General features: G+C 41.8%; 1 protein-coding gene across 4 annotated transcripts in view; it reads right to left on the bottom strand.

Moving 5' to 3' along the window:
• ANKRD42 (ankyrin repeat domain 42) overlaps positions 1-15,339 on the bottom strand; it is a 70,433-nt gene extending 55,094 nt beyond the window's left edge. For 2 of the 4 annotated variants that reach the window (XM_070076210.1, XM_070076214.1), the window contains exons 1-2: positions 14,272-15,322; positions 2,602-2,765 (exon numbers count right to left, since the gene is read on the bottom strand). In XM_070076210.1, the coding sequence (XP_069932311.1) occupies positions 2,602-2,765; positions 14,272-14,335 (228 nt within the window). In that variant the 5' untranslated portion in view covers positions 14,336-15,322. Of the gene's footprint in view, positions 1-2,601; positions 2,766-14,271 lie in introns of all 4 variants that reach the window. The other 2 variants (XM_070076221.1, XM_070076226.1) reach the window with 2 other exon arrangements.
• Positions 15,340-15,545: the final 206 nt, after the last annotated feature.

Below are 15,545 nucleotides of genomic sequence, written 5' to 3'. Positions count from 1 at the left end.
CCTTGGGCTCCTGCACCCGTGAGGGGAGACCTGGAGGAAGCTCCTGGCTTTCAGATCGGAACAGCTCCCCGGTCGATTGGCGGCCATCTGGGGAGTTAACCAGCGGATAGAGAGACCTCTCTCTCTTGTAACTCTATCTTTCAAATAAATAAAATAAATCTTTTAAAAAATGGCTTTAATTTTAGACCAACTGAATTTGAGTAACAAAACATGCATGAGCTATTGATTAAGCACTTAATGCATAATTCAGAAATCAGGAGAGAAAGCAAATAAATGAGTAATGTAGAAGTAGTAAAGCCAAGGAAGACTAAAAGACTTTCTGGACAGAGTATAAGGTAGGGAAGAGAGGTCGATGGCAGAGATATCAAGAACATGGAAAGGTGAATTAACCAAAAGAAACTAAGTGGCAGTGATCAGAAAGGCTGAAAGGGTATCATAAGGAGATGAAATGAATAGAATATCAAGATGTCCTATTTGAATATAGTAGAGGAAAAACAGAGAAAATTACTTTTATGAAACTAGGAGACATCTGTACCTCCAACCACAAAACAGATGAAAAAGCTACCAAAATGCAAATCAAACAGGGATGTGGGCAGAAACAACAGAGAATACTCACCCAGGAACCACCAAAGTACATTTCTCCCAAATGAGAGGGATACACTGAAAGGCTTAAGCAAAAATTTCTTATTTACAATGGGTGTAAACTAGCAGTTGTGAGGTTCACAAACTGGCAGAGGGAGATTCTGTGGACCAGATTTGGTTACAAGAAGTAGACAGATCCAACAGAACAGAAATTACACAGAGAACCGTGTTCATAGAAAGCAATCTGTGTGTGTGTGTGTATGTGGCACAGGTGAAAAAGAGACTGTATTGTGAATAGACTTTGCAGCCTACAGGCTGGGAAACACAGTAGTTAAAACAAGCTTCTCCCAGTGTTGTGGCATAGAAGGTGAAGCCACTGCCTGAGACACCAGCACTCAATATAGGCACCAGTTCAAGTCCTAGCTGCTCCAATTCCAAACCAGCTCCCTGCTAATGGCCTGGGAAAAGCTGAAGAAGATGGCCCAAGTGTTTGGACTCCTGCTACCCATGTGGAAGATCCAGATGAAGCTTAGGGCTCCTGGCTTCAGCCTGGCCAACTGCTGGCCATTGCTGTCATCTGGGTAGTCAACCAGCAGATGGAAAAATCTTTGTTTCTCCCTCTCTGTAACTCTTTCAAAATAAATAAATCAATTAAAAAAAAAAAAAAAAAGACTTCTCACATAAAACCTTGAATCAAAAATTCCAGTTGACCTTGTACAGAGCCCAAAAGACCTAAATAAAAATATTCACTAAGCATTGTTTGTACTAGCTAAAAACTGAAACCAATTAAATATCCATCAACAGAAAAATGGATAATTTCTGGTACCAGTCTGAGAATAAACTACTCTAAAATGACTAAAAGAAATGAACAAGAGTACGTGTATATAACCACATGGTTAAAACTCAAAAAAATTGAAACAATCAAAAGCAAGCTACAGAATGATACACATAATGTGATGTCATTTATATAAAGTATGTCATTGAAAACAATTACATAATCATATGTGATAACAGTATACAACATAGCAGGAATAAACAATTCCAAAGTCCATACAATATTTATCTCTGGAGTTTGAAGGTGAGAAACGGCACCTAGGATGCTCACAGACTTTAAATACATCTATAATATTCAATTTCCTTTCTAAAAATTTGTAACAACTATTGTAAAAACATTAGAAAAGGTATTCATTATGCTATCCTATGTAAGTTATCACCTCTGCCTGTCTTTGGACTCTAGTCATCATAATAATGTGAGGAAGTGCAAACCAGCCCATATGGAGAAACCGCACAAAAAGGCCCATATGGAAAGAAATTAAGGTGCCCAATTCAGTGAGCATCAATCAGCCATCTGAGTAAACAAGTGTTCAGAAGATTCACGCTCCACCTTTTGAATCTGCCAGCTGAAGTCCTAGAAATTACGACCTAGAGATAAACTATGCCTGAAATTAAAATTCTTGGTTCACTCATGAACATAAACAAATGGTTATTTTATGACACTAAGTTCTGAGATAATTTGCTATAAAGCCTGAATAACGCAAAAGGCACAAGTACTATAGATTCATCGAAAAGAAAAATATTTGCAGCATCTAGCATAAGATTCATCTCTGTTCACTAAATTTGAAAGCCACAATTGCTGTCAATTTGCCTCAGTTTCATAATACGTATAGCTTCTTTTTGTTTTTTAAAGATTTGTTTATTTGAAAGTCAGAGTTACACAAGAGAGGCGAGGCAGAGGGAGAGAGGTCTTCCATCCGATGGTTCACTCCCCAATTGGCCGCAATGGCTGGAATTGTGCCGAACCGAAGGCAGGAGCCAGGAGCTTCTTCCTGGTCTCCCAAGTGGGTGCAGGGGCCCAAGGACTTGGGCCATCTTGTACTGCTTTCCCAGGCCAAAGCAGAGAGCTGGGTCGGAAGTGGAGCAGCCGGGTCTCAAACCAGCGCCCATAAGGGATGTCGGCGCTTCAGGCCAGGGCATTAACCCAATGCGCCACAACACCGGCCTCTGTGTATAGCTTCTTACCTCCAAACTTCCAGAATGTGCTGCCCAATGTAAAGGGGTAAATTTATGGAGAACATCAACTTCATTAATGCTGGCTCCACGTTCCACTATTTCTGAAAGCTGCTTCACATCTCCAGCTCGTACTGCATCATGTATACTACCAAAATGCACCTTCTTCTTGGCAGCTGTTAAAAAATCAAATTACTTAAAATATATTACTGAACTGTAAAAAAAAAAAGCACAAGAGAGGAAGAAAGAGACTAAAACAATAATTCAACAGCAAGCACAAAATCCTGTTATGTTCCCAAATAATTTACTACAAAGATGTTTGTGATTAATATCTTAATCAGACATCTGGTTTCTGTTTTGTCATGTAGACTGACACTCTACGCTTCCATGAAAAACAGTGCAGAAACAAAAAATCAACAACTCCTTCTGCACTCACCAGAGAATTGAGGTCTTAGGGCAAACTGCCACCTCAAATACAGACAAAAATAGTTGAGTTCAGCTCATCTGGTTATAGAAGTTGCTGGAGCCAAAAACTAGTAACAGCACTTATATGGTAATTTTGAATATTTGCTCAGAGCTGAGAATGTACTAGCCTATGATGAGAAATTCCTTATGGCCAGTCTTCTGTAGCCCCTACACTTTCAAAGATTTTACCTTCAGAAACCAAAGAAAAATTACCATGTCTTTGCTAGGCTGAAAGGGAAAAGTAACCCTTTTGAAATATGCCCAGTGCATTCCCCATAATAAATGCCTAATCCTCAATGGAAAAGACTTTACCAGAGCCTCAACTCATAAATGCACATTTTAATCAATATTTTTCTTATCTATCTACTATATCCTAAACTAAGAATGGCAGATCACAAATTTTAGTTCATACACTCTAGTGTTTTATATTTTATAATCTAATATTCCAAGCACCAAGTATTCTTGGTGCTGTCAGGCAAACTGCATTGTGAACCAGAGTCAATAAAGGTATATAAGCACAACCAATTATTAGAGAAAGGAAAAAATTATTTAACTGAAATATTCCCTAAATAAAACAAAAAGGCATGATTCTTGACCTCAATTTGTTTTGAAAACAACTTACAACACTTCTGGTAACTTTGTACTGTCTGTGTGGCTGTCCCCTCCATTATCAGAATACTGATTTTTTTTAAGATTTATTCATTTAGTTGACAGGCAGAGTCACAGACAGAGAGAGGGAGAGACACAGAGAGAGGTCTTCCATATGCTGGTTCACTCCCCAAATGGCTGCAACAGCCAGAGCTGGGCCAGGCCAGAGCCAGGAGCCAGGAACTTCTGGGTCTCCCACATGGGTGCTGGGGCCCAAGCACTTGGGCCATCTTCCACTATTTTCCCAGGCCATCAGCAGGGCACAGGATCAGAAGTAGAGCAGCCAGGACACAAACCAGTACCCATATGGAATGCTGGTGCTGCAGGCAGAGGCTTAACCTACTATGCCACAACACCGGCCCAAACACTAATTTCTTAAGGGTTAAAAAGCATTTCTAACACTGAGATCATATCTTACACCAACCCTTAGCAACACGCTCCTCTCTTAGTATCTATCATATACCAGGCATTATGAAAACACAGTAAAGAATAAACATGGATTTAATACATTTTCCTTGCCCTAACATCATAAATCTATTTAGATAAATACAATGAAAATAGAAACCTGACAGCAGGGGCCGGCACTGTGGCACAGTGGGCTAAGCCATGGGCAGCAGTCCTGACATACCATGTGTTTGCCAGTTCGAGTCCCGGCCTGGGAAGCAGTGGAAGATGGCTCAAGTTCCTGGGCCCCTGCCACCTAAATGGGAGACCCAGAGGAAACTCCTGGCTCCTGGCTAAAGCCTGACCCAGCACTGGCCATTTGGGAGTAACCAGCAGATGGAAGATCTCTCTCTCCCTGTCTCTGCTTCTCTCTCTGGAACTCTGCCTTTCAAATAAATAAATAAATCTTAAAAAAGAAACCTAACAGAGAGTATAGGTATAAGTAAAATTAAGAAGATGTCACAGAGAAGGAAATATTTGAGTAAGACCTTGAAGAACAATTAAGTTCTATGTAGAAAGAAGGGTATATTATTGTATTCTTAATTTGTATCTATGAACTACATTGAATCTGTTCTCTTCATATTAATATCACATTAATATGAGAACTGTGTTGTAGTAATTATTATGCATTTACTGTAACCCTGAGAATCTAATGCATTAATAAATTCCTTTAAAAATTAAAAGGATTTATGCATATGGGAAAGGAAGCAAATAAGGCTCACAAAAGAGGCCCACATGCATGAGTTCACACAAACAATAAATATTTAATGATTTTTTTCTTTTTTTTTTTTTTTTTTTTTTTTGACAGGCAGAGTAGACAGTGAGAGAGACAGAGAGAAAGATCTTCCTTTTGCTGTTGGTTCACCCTCCAATGGCCGCCACAGCCAGCGCACTGCGGCCAGCGCACCGCGCTGATCCGATGGCAGGAGCCAGGTACTTCTCCTGGTCTCCCATGGGGTGCAGGGCCCAAGCACTTGGGCCATCCTCCACTGCACTCCCTGGCCACAGCAGAGAGCTGGCCTGGAAGAAGGGCAACCGGGAAAGAATCCGGCGCCCCGACCAGGACTAGAACCTGGTGTGCTGGCGCCGCAAGGTGGAGGATTAGCCTAGTGAGCCGCGGCGCCGGCTTAATGATGTTAATACCAAAGTTCAGACCTTAGATTTCTCCTTTAGTATAGCAAGAACTACAAATGATGCACAATCCACTCTATACAAATGGACACTATCCTTCCTGATGCTTTCATGTTCCTACTCTAAATTTCTACTGGTTGAACATTGCCAGCACAGTGAACAAAGTCTATACATACTTCCAGTATGACAGTCTATGCCTTCTCATAATTTGGCTCCATATAATTTATGGCCTTTTTTCTCATCACATTCCATCCAAGGCATTCATTCATCCACCTCTCCCTCACTCAACATTAACAGATACAAAATTACATTTTAGACACACTGATCTTAAAGGGCCCAAGGCAGATTGGGAAGTGGAGGAAGTTGTATGTACAACTCTGCAGGCCAGAAGACATGTGGAATTCATATCTCAGTGTTGGGTACACCTCAGAATTAGAAAGCTTTTTTTCCCTTATTATTGTTACTCACTTATTTGTTTGACAGGCAGACAGTGAGCACTCTGATTTGCTGGTTTATTCCCCAAATGTTCCCTCTGCAGGGAAGCCAGGAGCCAGGAACTCAATCCAGGTCTCCCACATGGTGGTAAGAACCCAATCAATTAAGCCACCACTGTTGCCAGGGTCTGCATTAGCAGGAAAATGGAGTCAGGAGCCAGAGCGGAGTATCTAATCCAGGTATTCCGATGTGGAATGTAGGTATCATAACCGAAACATGAACCAATAGGCTACACACCCAACCCAGAAAGTTTTCCTGACCCATCCTCAGCCCGTGCTGGAACAATGGAAGTCTACTATCTTTTTATAACACTCATCACATCATTCATTATTTCTTCAGTACTTATCTTCCCCACCAGAAGGTAATATACCTGTCCTCTTTACTGATAAGTCCTTAAGACAGCACACAGTAGGCAATCAATAAATATTTAATGGATGGTAAAATGAATAACATAGATCTGGGAATGGCACCATCACAGGGGAAAAGCAACATTTAAGGAAAGGATGAAAGACAAGTCAACAAAGAAAAAGAAGACTTCCTGTCATTACCACAGGGTCAAATGCTACAAAGAAGACAAAACAGAACTTAAAAGATCAATCAGGTTAAGAAGCCTCAGAGAGGGAAGAGGAAACTCTATGCAAGCTGGAGGGACACAGTGGCAGGCGAGAAAACATAAAACTCAGGACTCCAGCAGTCAAGAGCCTCCACACCAGTGCTGGAGAGTAAGGTGAGACCAGACTGCAGCAGCCCAAACCACTGGTGAAAAAGCTGCAGGAAAAGCCTAGAGAGAATCTGGCTTGGAGCCCATGGGGGATAGTGTACCTGCCAAACGAGAGGAGGAAAAACAAAGGGGGAGCACATTTTCTCTCTCCCTGATCACCGTACAAGGGCATCCTGTAAAAGCTGATAGACAGCAGGCGCCATTTTGGACATATGTAACTGCTACGCCAGCTCGTGTGCAGGCCCAGCAACCACCAAGTGGAGACTCCTGAATCTGGTGGGGAGAACAGATAGGAGGCTAGGTGCTCATGACTGTGTGGGAGGACTCAGGGTGTGACTGGGACTTTGGGTAGTTACCTTGAGAGGCTCTACATGATCAGTGCTCCCTGGTTATCTGGTGAAGGACATTGCTGGGGAATCTTCTGAGATTATACTGAGGACTGCACAGTCCTTGTGTGCTCCTTGTGGCAGAGTGGACAAATAATATGCCCACTGGGGCTAGCGCCTAGGCACTGGTTTCCCTTGGGGAGAGGAGCTCAGTAAGTCTGTGCCAACAAACAAGAACAAAGCTCTCCTCTGATTAGAGAGAGAGGAGATTTTAATGCCAAAGCTGTGTGTGTCACCTCAGACACATTCTTCATCCTGGAGCACAACAGAGCACATTGGCCACACCTACCACACACCTCTAGGTATTCCCTGAAAGAAGACACTCCACAAATCCTCTCAGGCACAGTCAAATAAAAGCCACCACAGTGAAAAAAAACAAAGAAGAAACCAACGAGTATCTCCACAAATACTGAATAACAAATGTGCCAACTCTAGAAAGATTAAGGAAGACAACATGATGCCCCCAAAAGCATACAATACTTCAATACCAGATTGTGAAATGATGAGATTGAAGAAATGCCAAAAATGGAATTCAAATAATTGATCATAGGATTACTTAGAAGTAATCAGAAGCAAAGGCACGAACTAATGAAATCCATGACATGAAAGAAAATTTCTCCCACAAAATAAATCTTAAAGGAAATCAAAATGAAATCTTAGAAATAAAGAATTGAATAGAACACATAAAGAATGAAGTGGAAAGCCTTAACAACAGAAACAGTGAAACAGAAGAAAGAACACCCAACTTAGAAGACAAAACATGGGAAATTATACAGTCAGACCAAACACAAGAAGAAGAAATTAGAAAACTAAAAAACACTGTTGGGGAATCTATATGATACTATCAAATGACCCAACATATGGGTTCTAGGCTTTCCTGAAGCCATGGAAAGAGAGAAAAGATTAGAAGGCCTTTTTAGTGAAATAATAAAAGAAAATTTCCCTAATGTGGAGAAAGAAAGGGACATCCAAGTACAGGAAGCACAAAGAACTCCTAACATGACCAGAAAAGATCTTCACCACAACACATTGTAGTCAAACTCTCCACAGTAAAACATAAAGAAAAGATTCCTTCCATGAACAGTAGGTCATAGAAGAAATAAGAAGAGAAATAAAAAAACTTTCTGGAAACAAATGAAGATGACAATATAACAGATCAAAACTTATGGGATACAGCAAAATCAGTGATAAGAAGAAAGTTTGTAGCAATTGGTGTCTATGTCAAGAAATAGGAAAGGCACTAAACAAATGAGCTACCAATGCATCTCAAGGATCTAGAAAAACAACAGTAAACCAAAATCAAAACTAGTAGGAGAAAAGAAATAATTAAAATTAGAGAAGAAATCAACAAAATTGAAACAAAAAAAAACAATACAAAAGATCAGCAAAACAATGAGCTAGTTTTTTAGACAGACCATTGGCCTGACTAACCAAAAAAGGAGAGAAAACCCAAATCAATAAAATTAGAGTTGGAAAAGTAAATGTAACAATAGACACTAACAAAATAAAAAGAATCATCAGAAATTACCACAAAAAGCTGTATGACAACAAATTGGGAAACCTAGAAGAAATGGATAGATTCCTGGACACACACAACCTACCTAAATTGAGCTACGGAGACACAGAAAACCTAAACAGACCCATTACCAAGATGGAAATTGAATCAATAATAAAGATCCTCCCAACAAAGCCCAGGACCGGATGGTTTCACTGTTGATTTCTAAGACATTTAAAGAAGAACTAACTCTAATTTTTCTAAAGTTATTCAAAACAAATGAAAAGGAGTGAATCTTCCCAAATTCTTTGTATGAAGCCAGTATAATCTAAATTTTGAAACCCAAAAAAAGATTACAGTTCAATTTACCTGATGAACATAAGACACAAAAATCCTCAACAAAGTTCTAGCCAATCACATCCAACAACACATCAGAAAAATCATTCAACCAGACCAAGAGGGATTTATCCCTGGTATGCAAGGATGGCTCAACATTCACAAACCAATCAATGTAATACATCACATTAACAAACTGAAGAACAAAAACCATGATTCTCTCAACAGATGCAAAGAAAGCATTTGATAAAATACAACACGCTTTCATGATGAAAACTCTAAGCAAATTGGGTATAGAAGGAACATTGCTCAACACAATCAAAGCAATTTATGACAAACGCACCACCAGTGTCCTATTTAATCGGGAAAAGTTAGAAGCATCCCCACTGAGATCCGGCACCAGACAAGGATGTCCACTCTCACCACTGCTATTCAATATAGTCCTGGAAGATTTAACCAGAGCCGTTAGGCAAGAAAAAGAAATCAAAGGGATACAAATTGGGAAGGAGGAAGTCAAACTACCACTATTTGCAGATGACATGATTCTATATATAGGGGATCAAAAAGACTCCACCAAGAGATTACTGGAACTTATAGAAGAGTTTGGTAAAATACCAGGATACAAAATCAATGCACAAAAATCAACAGACTTTATATACACAGACAATGCAACAGCTGAGAAAGAACTTCTAACATCAATCCCATCCACAACAGCTACAAATAAATCAAATACCTTGGAATAAATTTAACCAAGTATGTCAAAGATCTCTACAATGAGAATTACAAAACATTAAAGAAAGAAATAGAAGACACCAAAAATGGAAAAGTCTTCCATGTTCATGAATTGGAAGAAACAATATCATCAAAATGTCCATTCTTCTGAAAGCAATTTACAGATTCAATGTAATACCAATTGAAATACCAAAGACATTCTTCTACAATCTAGAAAAAATGATGCAGAAATACATATGGAATTCTATAGGAAATACATATCAAAACATGGGAGACCTCGAATAGCTAAAGCAATCTTATACAACAAAAACAAAGCCAGAGGCATCACAATACCAGATTTCAAGATATTCTACAGGGCAGTTATAATCAAAACAGCCTGCCTGTTCTGGTACAAAAACAGATGCACAGACCAATGTAACAGAATAGAAACACCAGAAATCATACCAAGCATCTACAACCAACTTATGTTTGACCAACCAGTTAAAACCAATCCCTGGAATAAGGACAGTCTCTTCAACAAATGGTGCTGAGAAAACTGGATTTCCACAAGCAGATGTATGAAGCAGGGCCCCTACTTTATACCTTACACAAAAATCCATTCAAAATGGATTAAAGACCTTATTCTACAATCTGATACCATCAAATTATTAGAAAACATTGGGGAAACCTTGCAAGATATTGGCACAGGCAAAGAGTTCTTGGAAAAGACCCCAGAGGCACTGGCAATCAAAGCCAAAATTAACACATGGGATTCCATAAAATTGAGAAGCTTCTGTACTGCAAAAATAATGCTCAGGAAGGTGAAGAAGTAACTGACAGAGTAGGAGAAATTATTTGCAAACTATCCAAGTGATAAAGGATTAATAACCAGAATATATAAAAAGATCAAGAAACTCCACTACAGCAAAACAAACAAACCAGTGAAGAAATAGGCAAAGGACTTAAACAGACATTTTTCAAAAGAACAAATGGCCAATAGACACAAGAAAAAATGTTCAGGATCACTAGCCATCAGGGAAATGCAAATCAAAACCACAATGAGGTTTTACCTCACTCCAGTTAGAATGGCTTTCATACAGAAGTCAACAAACAATAAATGCTATGCTAGTGAGGATGTGGGGGGAAAAGGCACCCTAATTTACTGCTGGTAGGAATGTAAACTGGTAAAGCCACTATGGAAGATAGTTTGGAGATACTCAGAAATCTGAATGTAGACCTACCATATTACCCAGCCATCCCACTCCTGGGAATTTACCCAAGGGAAATGAAATCAGCAAATAAAAGTTATCTGCACCCCCATACTTATTGCAGCTCAATTCACAATAGCTAAGCATGGAGTCAACTGAAATGCCTGTCAACTGAAGACTGGATAAAGAAATTATGGGATATGTACTCTGTAGAATACTACACAGTAGTAAAAAAATAAATAAATAAATAAAATCTGGTCATTTGCAACAAAATGGATGATGGAAAACATCATACTTACTAAAATAAGCCAGTCCCAAAGGGACAAATACCATATGTTCTCCATGATCTGTGATAACTAATAGAGCACCCAAAAGGAAATCTGTAGAAGTGAAATTAACACATCAAAAAGCAATGACTTGAATAGTTGAGGAAGTTTTTTTTTTTCCTTCATACTATTTGTTGAACTCTTTACTTAATATAGTTAATCTGTGTGTATAAAATCAATTGATCGCGTCTCAGCCTTTTGGCTAAAATCAAGTGTAGTAAAATCAATTGAAAATATCTCAGTAAAAAATAAGAGTGGGAATAAGAGAGGGAGGAGAAGTTTGTAACTTTAAAGCTGTATAGTTCTGCATACATTCCTATGGACTTCTAAGGGTACAGTTTAAAAACTTCCCATAGGACCCCAAATCCCATTAAGCTGGATGGTAAAAATGCCATTTTAAGTGTTAAAGTGACCATATTAACTGTTAATATGATGATAAAGATAGGATTAAGTGTTAAAGGGCTCATATAAATAAGATCAAGTATCTGGCAATAATAATAGATAGAATTAAAAAGGAGAGAACATGCCAACATGGGAAGCAGTCCACATGGCAGACTCATAGAATGATGATCACTTTGAATAGCACTCTGGGGGCCGGCACTGTGGCATAGTAGGTAGCCGCCTGCAGTGCCAGCATCCTATATGGGCGCCAGTTAGCATCCTGGCTGTTCTACTTCTGATCCAGCTCTCTGCTATGGCCTGGGAAAGTATTAGAAGATGACACAAATCCTTGGGCCCCTGCATCCACATGGGAGACCCAGAAGATGCTCCTGGTTCCTGGCTTCTGGCTTCGGATCAGCGCAGCTCTGGCCGTTGCAGCCAATTGGAGAGTGAACCAGCGAATGGAAGACCTCTCTCTTTTTCTCTCTCTCTGCCTCTACCTCTCTGTAACTATGCCTTTCAAATAAATAAATAAATCTTTAATAATAAATAAATAAATAGCACTCTGACCTCAGAATTAGCCCTTTCAGGCATTCTGGTCTGGCTGAAAAGCCCATGAGAACATTTCAGGCACTGAAAGCCAAGACACTGTGACAAAAAATGTCCTACATGATGGATCTCTGTAAAAGAGAATCCAGTGTATAAAGAAGGCACCATTGGCCAGCACCGCGGCTCACTAGGCTAATCCTCCGCCTTGCGGCGCCAGCACACCAGGTTCTAGTCCCGGTCAGGGCGCCAGATTCTTTCCCGGTTGGCACTCTTCCAGGCCAGCTCTCTGCTGTGGCCAGGGAGTGCAGTGGAGGATGGCCCAAGTGCTTGGGCCCTGCACCCCATGGGAGACCAGGAGAAGTACCTGGCTCCTGCCATCGGATCAGCGCGGTGCGCTGGCCACAGTGCACCGGCCGCGGCGGCCATTGGAGGGTGAACCAACGGCAAAAGGAAGACCTCTCTCTGTCTCTCTCTCTCACTATCCACTCTGCCTGTCAAAAAAATAAAAAAATAGAGAAAAAAAAAAAAAGAAGGCACCATCAAAGAAGGATGTACTTTTCTCTGAAGGGAGCAGAGAACTTCCACTTTGCTTATGGCCTTGTCTAAATATTGATGGAGTTTGTGGATTCAAAAGGCTTTCATAGCCTTGGCAGCTCATGTCAAGAACCTCGGGTTATCACTGATGTCATACATAAGAGTGTTAATTTTTAAGTAACAGTAGGAGTCACTGTGTACTTACTTCCCATGCAGGACTTCTGTCCTCAATGAATTGTATTATGAGAATTAACTGTAAAACTTGTTCTCAAACAGTTGTGTGTGTGTATGTGTATGTGTGCGCAAACTGTTGAAATCTTTACTTAGTATAGAGTTGGTCTTCTGTGTACAAAGTTAATTGAAAATGAATCTTAATGGAGAATCGAACTGGGAACGGAAGAGGGAGGAAGTGGTTGGATGGGAGTATGGGTAGGAGAGCCGGTATAGTGGGAAGAATCACTATATTCTTAAAGTTGGACTTAATGAAATTTGTACTCATTAAATAAAAGGCTTCTTTGAGGGGAAAAAAATAAACCCAACATGATCCCCATGGCATTTTATACAAAGCTGATGTCTTACAATTTCTTTGCAAGAGATACAACAGAAGCACTTTCTAGCATACCATTTATTTACTCATTGATTTATTAAACTTTTATTAGGAATCTCTTATGTAATAGTTTCTGAGTGTGTGAATGCAATCATGAGCAGACACTGTTAAAACTCTGACAAGTGCCATAATGCACATTTGTACATAATGTGCATAATGCCGTAAGAATGACTAAAAGGACCATACTACCTAATGCGCTAGGAAGGGGATTGTTCCATGTGGAAAGCACATCCATCTGCAGTGTGAAAGGCAACTAGTAGAGCTTTAAGAAAAGACTATGGAACTTAGGGGATGGTGTGTGCAAATGTACTGGCAGGGAATATAGGGAAATGTCATAGGACAATATCAATAATTTAGATATATTTACATATATAGGTCTTTTCCATGCATATACAATTCACTAAATGCCATTCCTCTTTTGCCTATTGATACTGTTTGTTTTTATTCATTCTAATTGTGCTGGTTTCTGTTCTAGTAGCCAGTGATAGAAAGCATCATTGTCTTAATTCCTTACCATTTATGTCTTTAAAACAGTTTCCAAATTGTAGCTTGAGAAATATTATTTCTGTACTATTTCAATCGATTTTTAAATTCTCCATCTATTTTCAAGTGGTAGATATAAGTTTCAGTGGGGAGAATTTATGTATCCAAATTCATATAGGAGGAGGAATATCTGCTATTGGGTCAAATTTCATCTTTCTGTTGGCTGCTCTGATGGATTGCTTTGTTCCTCATAGTCCTCTAAATTCCTTAAACAAAATTACAAATGCATATGCTACTACTTTCTCCTTTGCCTGAATCATCAATCATAGTTTTAATTCTCAGTACGCTGCCTTATTCTTCATGATCACTAGCATTCTAATGAAGTTGGAAAATGCAATAAAGTCTGTATGTTATGAATGCCTACACTCTGTTCCCTGTCTTCATATTTATACAGTACATGTGCAGTCGAGTGTTTCAATGTTACATATTTGATTTTGAATACATATTAAACTTCTCTTCACTGGAAAAAAAAAAAAGCAGCAGCCTCAGAGGAATGGTGCGGATGAAAAGAGGGGGAAAGCTGAGCTCACGGAGGATAGAGGACTGGTGTGCAGCTCCGGGACACACTGAAAACAAATACAGGGGAGGAAAGGGAGGAGCGACAGCTGAGAACACGGTGTGCCAGACAGGACCGTGGCTGATGGGGCCGAAGTCAGAGAAGGAGTGCGACACAGACCAGGGCAACACAACGGTCCGACTCACAGGAGCCTGCAGTCTCCCGCGCAGAAGCAGAAGCAGAAGGGCCTGAGCTGGCCGCCGTGGGCATGGTGCAACTCCTCGGACTCTGGGGCGGGGTGGAGTCCAGGCCCCTGCTGCTGCGGCGGTCCTCACTGGCTCTCACCCACGACGCACTGCGCTGCGAGCGGCCGTCCCCTTCGGAATCGCTAGCGCGGGCGCCGCCGTCTTCCCCTGTTCTCTCCCAAGAGCCCCTGGTGCGGGAGCCTTCGTCCTCACTTTCTCTCTCCCAGAAGCCACTGAGGCGGCGGCTGGCGTCCTCGCTGACGGTCACCCCGGAGGAGTCGCTGGCCGCGTAGCCGCGGTCTTCACTTACTCCATCCCAAGAGCTACTGAGGCTGTGGCTGCCGTCGACACTGCCTCCCTCCCAGGAGCCGCTGAGGCTGCGGGTGCGGTGCTCACTGACTTTCTGCCGGGAGTCGCCGGTCCGGGAACTCCGGACTTCACCGATTCTCTCCCAGCCACCAACTGGACGGGGGCCGCGATCTTCTCTGACTGTTTCCCCGGAGTCGCTACTTTGGTGGCCGCCAGGTTCACTAAAATTCACGTCGCTGCTGCGGAAGCCCCGGTCTCCCCTCACTCTCTCCCGCGAGCTGCTGGGACGGCGGAGGCCATCTCCCCGCACTCTCTCGCGAGAGACACTGCGGCGGTGGCCTAGGTCTTCGCTCACCCTTCTCGAGTCCCTGCGGGAGAAGCCCACGTCCTCACTTACTCTCCCCGTGGAGCCCCGGGAGCGGCAGTCCTTGTCTTCGCGTTTTCTTTCCCCGCTGTCGCTGCGGGAGCCCTGGTCTTCTCTAAGTCTTTCTTGAGACTCGGCGCCGCGACGGCCCTGGGGACGATTTATCTTCCAAACCTGGTGGCTAGTGCGGCGGCCGCCATCTTCGCACACTGCTCCCCGCGAATCGCTGTCGCGGCGGCCGCCGTCGGCGGGTACCCTCTCCTCCGGGTCGCTTTCCAGCGTCCCGACTCCGGCTGCCTGGAGCCGTCGCCTGGGAAACGAGTAAACTTCCGGCGTGCTGCTGTCATTTCCAGGTCCTCACAGCTTCACGTCACTTCCGGCTTCCTTTCACTTTTTTTTTTTTTTTTTTCCCTCCCCCCAAGGCTTTGCCTCTGGAGGAGTCGGGTGCTAGTGCGGCCTGGTTTTCGGTGAGTTTCTGCTTCGGTTCGCACGAGCCTGTCTAGGCCTGCCTGTGGACCGGACTGTCATCGATCGCGCCCTCCATCCTTCAGCGACCCAAGTG

Source organism: Oryctolagus cuniculus, chromosome 1 (genome assembly GCF_964237555.1).
Source record: "Oryctolagus cuniculus chromosome 1, mOryCun1.1, whole genome shotgun sequence".
NCBI lineage: Eukaryota > Metazoa > Chordata > Mammalia > Lagomorpha > Leporidae > Oryctolagus > Oryctolagus cuniculus.
The sequence above is the reverse complement of the archived record's forward strand: the minus strand, read 5'-3'. Positions and strand labels throughout refer to the sequence as shown.